This window comes from Hemiscyllium ocellatum, chromosome 3 (genome assembly GCF_020745735.1).
Source record: "Hemiscyllium ocellatum isolate sHemOce1 chromosome 3, sHemOce1.pat.X.cur, whole genome shotgun sequence".
Classification (NCBI taxonomy): domain Eukaryota; kingdom Metazoa; phylum Chordata; class Chondrichthyes; order Orectolobiformes; family Hemiscylliidae; genus Hemiscyllium; species Hemiscyllium ocellatum.
Genome location: NC_083403.1, coordinates 88775725 through 88788453, shown reverse-complemented (window position 1 = coordinate 88788453; position 12729 = coordinate 88775725). Strand labels below are relative to the sequence as shown.

The 12729-nt window shown below is 41.4% G+C and overlaps 1 protein-coding gene across 2 annotated transcripts in view; it reads left to right on the top strand.

Annotated features, from left to right (window-relative positions):
- Window positions 1-10860, top strand: part of ift172 (intraflagellar transport 172) — a 242173-nt gene extending 231313 nt beyond the window's left edge. For both annotated transcript variants that reach the window (XM_060851638.1, XM_060851630.1), the window contains 2 exons: window positions 9784-9875; window positions 10658-10860. In XM_060851638.1, the coding sequence (XP_060707621.1) occupies window positions 9784-9875; window positions 10658-10747 (182 nt within the window). In that variant the 3' untranslated portion in view covers window positions 10748-10860. The remainder of the gene's footprint in view (window positions 1-9783; window positions 9876-10657) is intronic.
- Window positions 10861-12729: the final 1869 nt, after the last annotated feature.

The following is a 12729-nucleotide window of genomic DNA, read 5'->3' as shown; positions in this document are numbered from 1 at the left end:
ATCCAATGACCATTTAAATGCCCATAAAGTTGGCGAGTCTACTATTATTGCAGGCAGTGCATTCTACTACCATCTGAGTAAAGAAACTACCTCTGGCATCTGTCCTATATCTATCCCCCGTCAGTCAAAAGCTATGCCTCCTCGTGGTAGCCATCACCATCCAAGGAACAAGACTCTCACTATCCATCCTATCTAACCCTCTGATTATCTTATGTCACCTCTTAACCTTCTTCTCTCCAACAAAACAGCCTCACGTCCCTCAGCTTTTCCTTATAAGACTTTCCCTCCATACCAGACAACATCCTAGTAAATCTTCTCTGAACCCTTTCCAAAGCTTCCACATCCTTCCTATAACGCGGTGACCAGAACTGTATGCAATTCTCCAAGTGCGACTACACCAGAGAGCTGCAGCTGTTCCAAAACTCAATCCCTCTACTAATGTACACACTGTATGCCTTCTTAACAACCTTATCAACCTGGCTGACAGCTTTCAGGGATCTATGCACATGAACACCGAGATCCCTCTGCTCATCTATACTACCAAGAATCTTACTGTTAGCCCAGTTCTCTTTATTCCTGTTGCTCCTTCCAAAGTGAATCACCTCACACTTGTCCACATTAAACTCCATTTGCCACCTCTCAGCCCAGCTCTGCAACTTATCTATGTCCCTCTGTAACCTACTGACCTTAACCTCATCCACAAATTTACTAACCCATCCTTCTACACCCTCCTCCAGGTCATTTATGAAAACGACAAATAGCAATGGCCCCTAAACAGATCTGTGTGGTAGTAACTGAACTCCAGGATGAACATTTCTCACTAACCACCACCCTCTGTCTTCTTTCAGCTCGCCAATTTCTAATCCAAATTGCTAAATCTCCCTCAATCCCATGCCTCCCTATTTTGTGCAATAGCCTACCATGGGGAACCTTATCAAACATCTTACCGAAATCCATATACACCACATCAACCACTTTACCCTCATCCAACTGTTTGGTCACCTTCTCAAAGAACTCAATAAGGTTTGTGAGGCACGACCTACCCTTCACTAAACCATGTTGACTATCCCTAAATCAACTTATTTCTTTCTAGATGACTATAAACCCTATCTCTTATAACCTTTCCCGACACTTTACCCACAATTGAAGTAAGGCTCACTGGTCCATAATTATCAGAGTTGTCTCTAATACCCTTCTTGAACAAGGCAACAACATTTGTTATCCTTCAGTCTTCTGGCAGTAATCCTATAAACAATGACAACATAAAGATCAAAGCCAAAGGCTCTGCAATCTCCCTCCTGGCTTCCCAGAGAGTCCTGGGATAAATCTCATCCAGCCCAGAGGATTTATCTATTTTTACACTTTCCAGAATTGCTAACACCTCCTCCTTGTGAACCTCAATCCCATCTAGTCTGGTAGCCTCTATCTCAGTATTCTATTTGCCAACATTGTCTTTTTCTAGTGTGAATACTGACGAAAAATATTGATTTAGCACTTCCCCTATCTCCTCTGACTCCATGCACAACTTTCCACTCCTATCATTGGCCCTTATCTTACTCTAGTCATTTTTTTATTCCTGATATACCTGTAGAGAGCCTTAGGGTTTTCCTTGATCCTATACGCCAGTGTCCCCTCCTGGCTCTTCCTAACTCTTTCTTTTGGTCTTTCCTGGCTAACTTGTAATTCTCAATCGCCCTAACTGAGCCTTCGCATGTCATCCTAACATAAGCCGCCTTCTTCCCCTTGACAAGAGGTTCAACTTCCTTCATAAACCACAGCTCCCGCACTTGACATCTTCTTCCTTGCCTGACAGGTACATACTTATCAAGGACACTCAGTAGCTGTTCCTTGAATAAGCTCCACATTTCAATTGTGCCCATCCCTGCAGTTTCTTTCCCCATCCGATGCATCCTAAATCATGCTTAATTGCATTGTAATTGCCTTTCTCCCAACTATAACTCTTGCCCTGCAGTATATATCTATCCCTTTCTATCACTAAAGTAAACATAACCAAATTGTGGTCACTATCACCAAAGTGCTCACCTACCTCCAAATCTAACACCTGGCTGTGTTCGTTACCCAGTACCAAATCTAATGTGGCTTCACTCTTTGTTGGCCTGTTTACATACTGTGTCAGGAAGCGTTCCTGCACACTTTGGACAAAAACTGACCCATCTAAAGTACTTGAACTATAGTATTCCCAGTCAATATTTGAAAAGTTAAATGCCCCCGTTACAACCACTCTGTTGCTCTTGCTCCTATCAAGAATCATCTTTGCTATCCTTTCCTCTGGAACCAATCGAAAGTCTATAGAAAACTCCCAACAGAGTGACCTCTCCATTTCTGTTTCTAACCTCAGCCCATTCTATCTCAGTAGATGAGTCCTCAAACTGCAACTGTAATACTATCCTTGATTAACAATCACCACCCCACCCCCACCCCCAATCTTTTACCATCTTCTCTGTTCCTACTGAAACATCGAAATCCTGGAACCTGCAACAACCATTCCTGTTCCAGTTCCACTCATGTCTCCAAAATGGTCGCAACATCAAAATCCCAGGTACCGACCATGCTGCAAGTTCACCCACCGTATTCTGGATGCTCCTGGTATTGAAATAGACACATTTCAAACCAACTTCTTCCTTGCCGGTGCTCTCGTGCAACCTTGAATCCCTATTTCGAACCTCATTACTCTCAACCTTCTGTATACTCGACCTACAATTTGGGTTTCCATGCCCTTGCCAAATTAGTTTAAACCCACCCAGAGAGCATTGGCAAATTTCCCCCTTGGATATTGATACCCTTCTGGTTCAGGTGAAGACCATCCTGTTTATAAAGGTCCCACCTACCCCAGAAAGAGCCCCAATTATCCAGGCATCCAAAACCCTCCCTCCTGCACCATCCCTGTGGCCATGTGTTCAACTCCGCTTTCTCCCTATTTCTCGCCTCACTAGCGCAGGCAACAAACCAGAGATAACAACTCTGTTTGACCTAACTTTAAGCTTCCACCCTCGCTCCCTGAATTTCTGCCTTACATCCCTATCTTTCTTCCTACCTATGTCGTTGGTACCCATTTGGATCATGATTGGGGCTGCTCCTCCTTCCCCTCAAGGATTCTGAAAGCATGATGAGAGACATCACGAACCCTGGCACCTAGGAGGTGCCAGAAGTGGTGCTAAAATCTGCTAGAAGTGTTAGTGAGTTAAAGAAAACTTCTGATTTCAACTGTTTAAAGAAGAAAAACAATTTATTTTCGTACTGAACTGAACAAAAACTATTAACAACTTTGAGTCCCTTTTTTCTTAACAAATTACTATCTGACCCCAACTCTATTAAAATGCTGCTCTAATAACATAATTATTAAACATCAATGTCGATTTCACCAGTTTCCTCATCTCCCCTCTCCCCACCTTATCCCAAATCCAATACTCCAAATCAGCACCATCCTCTTGAACTGTCCTATCTGCCATCTTCCTTCCCACCTATCCGCTCCACCCTCCAGTCCAACCTATCACCATCACCTATCGCCTTCCAAGTTACCTTTCCCCCAATCTCACCCCCTCCCATGTATCTCTCAGCCCCCTTGCCCCCCCACCCCCACCCCTACCACTACCCCCAAGACATTCCTGATGTAGGGCTTATGCCCAAAATATCAACTCTTTTGCTCCTCGGATACTGTCTGATCTGCTGTGCTTTTCCAGCGCCACACTTTTTGACTCTGATCTCCAGCATTTGCAGCCCTCACTTTTTCCCATTAAATCAACTTAATCTTTCAAAATCCATATAGTCTTTAATGCTGCCTTCCTTCCATCCTTTCGATTCTGCTGTTTCCTCACATCCTTCCGATTCTGCTATCTTTTCCCTGAGTCGTCGTCTTATCTTTTTTTCTGCGAGTGTCTTTGTATACAGTTTCTTGGTATCTTTCATGGATGTTGCCTTCTGAGAGATTTCTTTTGAGAGCATGATGTCTATTTCTTCAGATGGCCGTTGGCTGTGACTAACTTCCAAAATGCCCTTCCCTTTTTAACCCCAACATCATACTCTCTCATTGGTCCAATGTTGTCAATACAATAAAATTCATATTAAATTGATTTTGGTTTCCTGGACATAATTTAAATTAATTGGTCAAATTCAAATATCAAAATACAACCCCAAGCTGATTGTTGCATTTTATCAATTCTCAGCACTCTCTGCACTTGTCAGCTCGTCACATGTGCCATCACAATCTCTCAACTCAAAAAAGGCCCTTCTTTCTTAAAGTAACCATACACTCTTTCAACTTCATAACAGTTGCAATATTGGCAGTCATTTTGCGAGGGCTAGAATACAGAACAGATATGTACTGCTGAAGCTCTGTAGGTTCTGATCAGATACATTTGGAATATTGTGAGCAGTTTTAGGCCCCTTGTCTAAGGTGGGGTGTGTTGCCCTTGGAGAGTGTCCAGGGGAGGTTTACAAGAATGATCCTGGGCACGAAGGGCTTCTCATTTGAGAACCAATTGAAGACTCTGGATCTGTGCTTGATGGAGTTTAGAAAGATATGGGGAGGATCTGTTTCAAACTGACAGAATGCAGAGAGGCCTAGATAGAGTGAACATCGAGAAGATGTTTCCACTAGAGATATTAAGAGACACTGCCTCAGAGTAAGGGGACGACGCTTTAGAACCAAGATGAGGAGGAATTTCTTCAGCCATGAGGTGGTTAATCTGTCGAACATGTTACTATAAAGGGCTGTGAAGGTAAGTCATTGAGTGTATTTAGGGCAGAGATCATTTTTTTGATTGGTATGGGGCTCAAGAGTTACAGGAGAAAGTCAGGAGGTTGAGAAACACATCAGCCATGATTGAATGGCAGAGCAGACTCAGTGGGCGGAAAAGCCTATTTCTTCTCCTTTGCCTTATAGTCTTATGCCAATGGTCCATTTTATCATACTTTGTATGGCAGTATGTCTTTCATTGTATGCATGTTGCCCTTGCATTTGTATGTTAGTTGCAATCCCAGCTCATGTTACAAGTGGAGAAAGTGAGGTCTGCAGATGCTGGAGATCGGAGCTGAAAATGTGTTGCTGGAAAAGCGCAGCAGGTCAGGCAGCATCCAAGGAACAGGAGATTCGACGTTTCAGGCATAAGCCCTTCTTCAGGAACGTCGAATCTCCTGTTCCTTGGATGCTGCCTGACCTGCTGCGCTTTTCCAGCAACACATTTTCAGCTCATGTTACAAGTGGACAAATAAGATCCCAGAATAAAATTCAGCTTGATAATTTGTATTTTGTTCTTTTCCGATGTAACTTGATAGTTGTTTTATGAAAATATGAGCACACAATGTTACAGATTTTGCTTTAACAATCAAACATAACTTTATCTCACAAAGGAAATAAAACAAGACATAGTTTGAAAACTTTCAAGATACAAGACAAACAAATTCTTACCTATTCCCCAACACCATCACTTTATATTAACTCAAAAAACACAGACATTTTTCCCCTATGAAATCTAGAGGTTTGACTTACCTGCCTTTTCTCAATTGCAGTCCCATGAACTACACAATTTGAAAGCTTTGACTTTCTCAGTCTTTTAATATCTTCAGAGCTCCACTCAAACTGGCCTTGAATTTTCACAAACTGCACCCATTCAGTGAGGTAATATATTTCCTTAACTGCTCTGAGCATATTCTTTTTTCCAGGAGGGCCTATACGTCCAAATGACTTCAGTCAAATCTCCCTCAACTTGGCCAAAAGTGTTTTAATCTTCAGGTTTATCTAATCTACAATCAATCATTGATTATTCTGAACCCAAAAATAATCTAATGTCTTTGAACATTTTGATAGATACGAGTAGGCAGGGAATAGAGGGATATGGACCATGTAGAGGCAAAAGATTTGACGTTTAGAAAGACATCTTGAGTCAGTGCTGTCTTTGTGGGCAGAAAGGGCCTGTTCCTGAGCTGTCTTGTTCTTTGTTCTATTTTCTGTCCCCTGTATTAATCCCCCAAATTTGAAGTTGTCACGACTGCTGTTCAGGTACTAGACATTGACTTTCATGGTTCATTTTGTATGGGTAGACACCACTGGACATTGAGGGAGTAGAATTCCTTTTGGTTGCAATACATGATTGCTGACTAATGTCATGATCTGTCATTCTGCATATATATGGTGGATGCTGACTTTGACCATACTCACTAACATCCTCACCAATATGGTTACTCATGGCCAACTCAGGTGAATTGGCCATGCTAAATTGTCCGTAGTGTTAGGTAAGGGGTAAATGTATGGGTGGGTTGTGCTTCGGCGAGTCGGTGTGGACTTGTTGGGCCGAAGGGCCTGTTTCCACACTGTAAGTAATCTAATCTAATCTAATCTAATGTACTCGTGCACCATGATTATAAGAATAAGGATAAATTTAGATTATCTATGGAATTGGTATTGCTGGAGTACGGGATGATTCACCTGTAGTGTTCAACAAACTTATTTTTGCTGCATCTGGGTAGAATTTGATTATTATTTGGAACTGTGATTTATTAGAAAAGGGGTCAGGAAAACAACTTCATAAAGCTTCGTATGTTTCAATGATTACATGTAGCTGATCATCTTACATGGCTACTGGTGACTTGAGCAGAGTCTTTTATGTGAATTGCATACGTCCCTCAGAGGAATTGGGCCTAATTGGATTATTCATGTTTCATAGTTCCTCATATTTTTATGCCTTATAATTTAATTAAAGTAAATCATGTTTATATTCAAAACTAGACTTGTGTCTCTGTTCCAAAAATGTTTTGGAATTGAATGGTCAATGTATGTTAGTGGATGTCAGTACAAAGTGAATAGTATGATGGATGAATAATTGACTTCACCGTAATCTTGCCCTTAGGTTCTTGCTTCTTAGTGACAGCAATGATGATGGCAACCATCTTTTTCTAGTCTTTTTCAAAATTACTGTATGCCTGTACCTTTTCATTTCTCTAGAATACATGTTATATCTCTGGGAAGCAGTAACACTATTCTGTTATGATTTGGAAGAGCCAGTGTTGGACTAGGGTGGACAAAGTTAAAAATCACACAACACCAGGTTATAGTCCAACAGCTTTATTTAGAAACACTAGCTTTTAAAGCACTGCTTCTTCAGGTGGTTGTGAAGCAGGACCATAAGACACAGAATTTATAGCAAAAGATTACAGTGATACAATGATACATTGAACAAACCTAGATTGTTAAGTCTTTCATCTTTTAGAATGGATTTGCTGGTTTTGGTTCTTTTAAATCCCATAACTTCTTTGAAGTCACATTCTCAAGATAATTTAAGGTTTAATAACAAAAGGTGACACCTGAGCTCAGACAATATCTTAAAGGTGTGAGGTTAGAGTCTGTCTGTATCCCAATCTTGAGTCAAACTGATTCTGTTTCCAAAGTGGAATTACAAATATTACATGCATTGACTGCTTGCAGGTTCTGCATTTTTTGAGCAAAATAGAATGTATCTGCAAATATAATTCTGCAATACAAATTCACTCCATAAGTGTATATGTGTGTGTGCGTGCAGAAGAGAAAGACAGAGTGTGTGCATGTGTGTGTGAGAATGAGTGCATGTGAGAGAGTTTGTATATGTGCAAGCTTGGTAAAGTGTGTGTGTGTGAGTGTGATGGGGTATAAGCCTGTGAGGGTGAAAGTGTGGAAGGTGTATGTGTGAATGTATGAAAGATGGTAAAGTGTGTGTGTGTGTACACTAAAGAGATACAGACTGTATAGTGCAGTAGGTCTCCTGTAGTGTGACATGAACCCAAGTTCCTGGTTGAGGCCATCCTCATGGGTACTGAACTTGGCTCTGCTCGGCCACTTTGCTTTGTTGCCTGTCCTGAGATTTGTGGCCTGAATGTCCCTGATCGCTGGTGTTCTCTGTCTGAGAGGGTACACGCCTGCCTGGTGATTGTTGCGTGGTGTCCATTCATCATCGTAGAGTCTGCTTAGTCTCATCAATGTATCATAACTTGGGGCATCCTTGTCTGTAGTGTATGAGATAGACAACATAGGCTGAGTCACATGGTTACTTGCCATGTACATGGTGGGGTGGTGTCCTTATGTGTAATGGTGGTATCCGTCTTGCAGTGGTTGCCATGCAAGGCAGTATGGTGTTGTGGTCAATGTTATCCTGAAGCCTGGGCAGTTTGCTGCAAACAGTGATCTGTTTAAGGTTTGGTAGTTGTTTAAAGGCGAGAAGGTATGCTTCGTTGTCCAGTACTTCCTGGGAGCTGAAAAACTGTGTCATGTCCTTCGCAGCCTGCAACACATTATCGATGAGAATGAGCACCTCACCAAGACCTTCCCCACACCTCTACTTCTTGCCTTTAAACAACCATTGTTTGCAGCAAACTACCCATCCTTCAGGACAGTATCGACCACAACCCTATCATGGCAATACGTGTCAAAGTGTTGACATGAATACCACCAATTCATGTGGGGATACCACCCACCATATATGCGGCAGGTACTCATGTGACCTGGCCTACGTTGTCTATCTCATGGGCTGCAGGCAAGGATGCCCCGAAGTCTGATACATTGATGAGACTAAGCAGACACTACAACAATGGATAAATGGACACCGCACAACAATCACCAGGCAGGGATGTTCCCTTCCTGTCCGGGATCACTTCAGTGGTCAGGGACATTCGAGCCTCAGACCTTCAGGTGACCAGTCTCCAAGGTGGACTTCAGGACAGGCAACAATACAAAGTAGCCAAGCAGAGGCTGATAGCCACGTTCAGACCCATGATGATGGCCTCAACCAGGACCTTGAGTTCATATCACACTACAGGAGACCCTACTGCACTAGACATTTTCTCTCTCTATCTCTCTCTCTCTCTCTCTCTCTCTCTCTCTCTCTCTCTCTCTATCTCACACTCACACATTTTCAAACACACACGTGCAAACACGCGCAGACCCTTTTTCATACACACACACACAAACCTCTCACACTCACGCACACACCTTCTCACAGGCTTATACCCCATCACAGACACTCACATACTTTACCAAGCTTGCACACATGCAAACACACACTCATGTGCAGTCACACTCACATATACACACTCACTCTATCTCTGTCTTCTGCATGTGTATACACATTTAGTCAGATGTCACCTTTTGTTATAAAACCTCAAATTATCTTGATAATGTATTTAGATATTAAAGAACCAAAATCAACAAAATCAGTAAAAGATGTAAGACTTAACAATCTAGGTTTGTTCAATATCATTGTACCACTGTAATCTTTTGCTTTAAATTCTGTGTCTTATAGTCCTGCTTCACAACCACCTGAAGAAGCAGCAGCGCTTTGAAAGTTAGTGCTTCCAAATAAACTGTTGGACTATCACCTGATGTTGTGTGATTTTCAACTACTCTGTTATGCATCCAATAATAGGGTGTTCCCAGTATACCTGTTTGTATGTGTTTGGTCTGGAAAACAATACAACTAAGTCAGATGCTATCCTTTAAGGATCTTGCTTCACCTTAGCCCAAGATGTCTAGAGACTAGTTTTAATTGTTTGCTGCCATTCTGGATGAGGTCAGCCAACACATAGAATTGAACCTCTAAGCTTCTAGCTTTAATAGCCTAGTGTTACAGTGCTACACATACCCACTCTTTTGGTTTTATAGGGTAAATATATTTAATTTTTAAAAACATGTAGAAACCTGAATCCTTTTATCCCTCTACACGTCATGATACATCTACAAACATTTCCTCAAAATTCACTTTTCATATACTGAATGTAATTTATTTTGTGCATACTTAGGTTATCCAGTGCTTCGTAACAAGATTGAATTCAAAAGACCTGGAAAAGCAGCAAACAAAGATGATTGGAACAAATTTCTTATGGCAGTGAAGGTAAAGATTTGCAAAGTTCTTAAATTACCATCCTCAATTGCCCAGAAGACAGTTAAGAGTCAACCACTTTGTTATGTTTGTGGAATCACATCCAGGCTAGGTACAGTAGGGATGACAGATTTCCTTCTCTACCGGACATTAGCAAATCAAATGGGGTGTTATGGCAATCATGGTTACCTTTGTTGAGGTTACCTTTCAATTCCAGAGTTATTGATTCAGTATACATTCCAACTGCTGCCAAGGTGGGATTTCAACCCATGTCAGCAGATTGATTGACTAGGTGTCTAGATTCCTTGTCCAGTAACGTTATCACTATGCCAATGTCTTCACAAATGTTTTAGCCAGAACCACTTCACAATGGAAGTACATATTTGACCTTTTTCAACTGTCGACCATTATTGGCTGTAAATTTTTAAAAACATTTACAAGAAGTTGACATTCAGGCAAAATCATTTGCAAAGGTCACTTGCAAACAATCAGGAATGATTAAGAATTCAATTTTATTTGGAACAAAACTGCAAATACTGGAAATCTGAAATAAAAACAAACTGCTGGAGAAACATCAGGCCTGGCTGTATCTGAAGAAAGAAACGGAGTTAGCATTTCAAGCCTGATAAAGGGTCATTCCACTTCAAATGTTAACTGTTTCTTTCTCTACAAATGCTACCAGGCCTGCAAAGTTTCCCCAGTATTTTCTATTCAAATTAAATACCTTGATTTACACATATGGCAAAGGTGGTCAATCCATTTCAATTGATATAAATATTTTATTCTATTTCTAGACAACTCATAGCCCAGAGTGTCAAGATGTGTTGAAGTTTATTAGTCAATGGTGTGGAGGCCTTCCCAGTGCCAGCTTCTCCTTCCAGTGAACAATGCTAAGAATAAAATTGTATTCTATTTCTATATTGTGCTGAGCCCATAGCTTAATGTGATCAATAGACCTGCTTTGTTTTCTTCCATTTTGAAGATGTGTATTTGTAGAATTGCCTTACAAATAAAACTATTAAAAATAAAACTGTGCAAGCTTGATTATTTTGAATGTGCAATTCTGTAGCACGAAAAATACCTGTACTTAATTTCTTTGTGTTCATAGGGAATCAGCTTTAGAATTTTTTTATTTGATCTTTGCATTTTTAACATGTCATATGTGACAGCTGGCAAATTACATTCCCTACAGTGTGGAAACAGGCCCTTCGGCCCAGCAAGTCCACACCGACCTTCCGAAGAGTAACCCACCCCCCTCTGAGTAATGCACCTAGCACTGGGGGCAATTTAGCATGGCCAATTCACCTGAGTACCCGGAGGAAACCCACACAGACACAGGAAGAATGTGAAAACTCCACACAGACAGTCGCCCAAGGCTGGAATCAAACCTGGGACCTGGTGCTGTGAGGCAGCAGTGCTAACCACTGAGTCACCGTGCTGCCCCACACTAGATTACTTACAATGTGGAAACAGGCCCTTAGGCCCAACAAGTCCACACCGACCCTCCAAAGAGCAACCCACCCAGACCCAGTCCTCTATATTTACCCCTTCTCCTAACACAATGGGCAATTTAGTATGGCCAATTCACCTAACCTGCACATCTTTGAACTGTGGGAGGAAACCGGAGCACCCGGAGGAAGCCCACGCAGACACAGGGAGAATGTGCAAACTCCACATAGACAATTGCGTGAGGCAAGAATTCTCTAGTAGGTACATCCACATACGGAATCAGAAACATTTAATTTTCTTTAATCTGTTATATGCCAGAAGATTCCTGATGAAGGGCTTATGCCTGAAACGTCGAATTTCCTGTTCCTTGGATGCTGCCTGACCTGCTGCGCTTTTCCAAAAACACATTTTAATCTCTGATCTCCAGCATCTGCAGACCTCACTTTCTCCTCTAAGTCAATGAGTGAGCTAGAAATAAAAAAGGAATGATCACCTTATTGGGATTGTATTACAGAGCCCATAATAGTCATAAGGAAATTGAGAAACAAAGTTGGATCTCAGCTATCTGTAAGAATTACACAACACCAGGTTATAGTCCAACAGGTTTAATTGGAAGCACACTAGCTTTCGGAACAACGCTCCTTCATCAGGTGATAGTCACCTGTTGAAGGAGCATCGCTCCAAAAGCTAGTGTGCTTCCAATTAAACCTGTTGGACTATAACTTGGTGTTGTGTGATTTTTAACTTTGTACACCCCAGTCCAACACCGGCATCTCCAAATCTGTAAGAATAATAAGGTGGTTATGGTAGGGGATTTTAACTTTCCAAACATAGACTGGGACTGCCATAGTATTAAGGGTTTAGGTGGAGAGGAATTTAAGTGTTCACTGTCCACTATACCAGCAATTTTAATGTCATCTGCAAATTTTATTAACCATGCCTCCTATATTTCATTCAAATCGATTCTATAAATGACAAAGTGGACCCAACAACAATCCTTGCAACACCCCATTGATCATAGGCCTCCAGTGCAAACAACAACCCTCTACCACTACCCTCTGTCTCCTATCATAAGGTCAATTTTGTACCCAATTGGCTAGCTCTCTCTGAATTCAGTGTGATCTAACCTTACTTACTATGCAGAACTTTGTCAAAAGTCTTACTAAAGTCCATGCCAACAATGTCTACAGCTCTGCCTCAATATATTTTCTTAATCACCTCTTCGAAAAACTTAAGTTTGTGAGTCACGATTTCCCACACACAAAGTCATGGTTGGCTATCCATAAACAGTCCAAGTTTTAGCACGTCCAAAGGGAGCAATTCACCTGCAGCCCTAGAGGAATACGAGAAGTAAGGAATAAGAGAATGATCGGGGAGAAGGTAGAACCAGTCAGGGATAGCTAGGGAACTTGTGCAT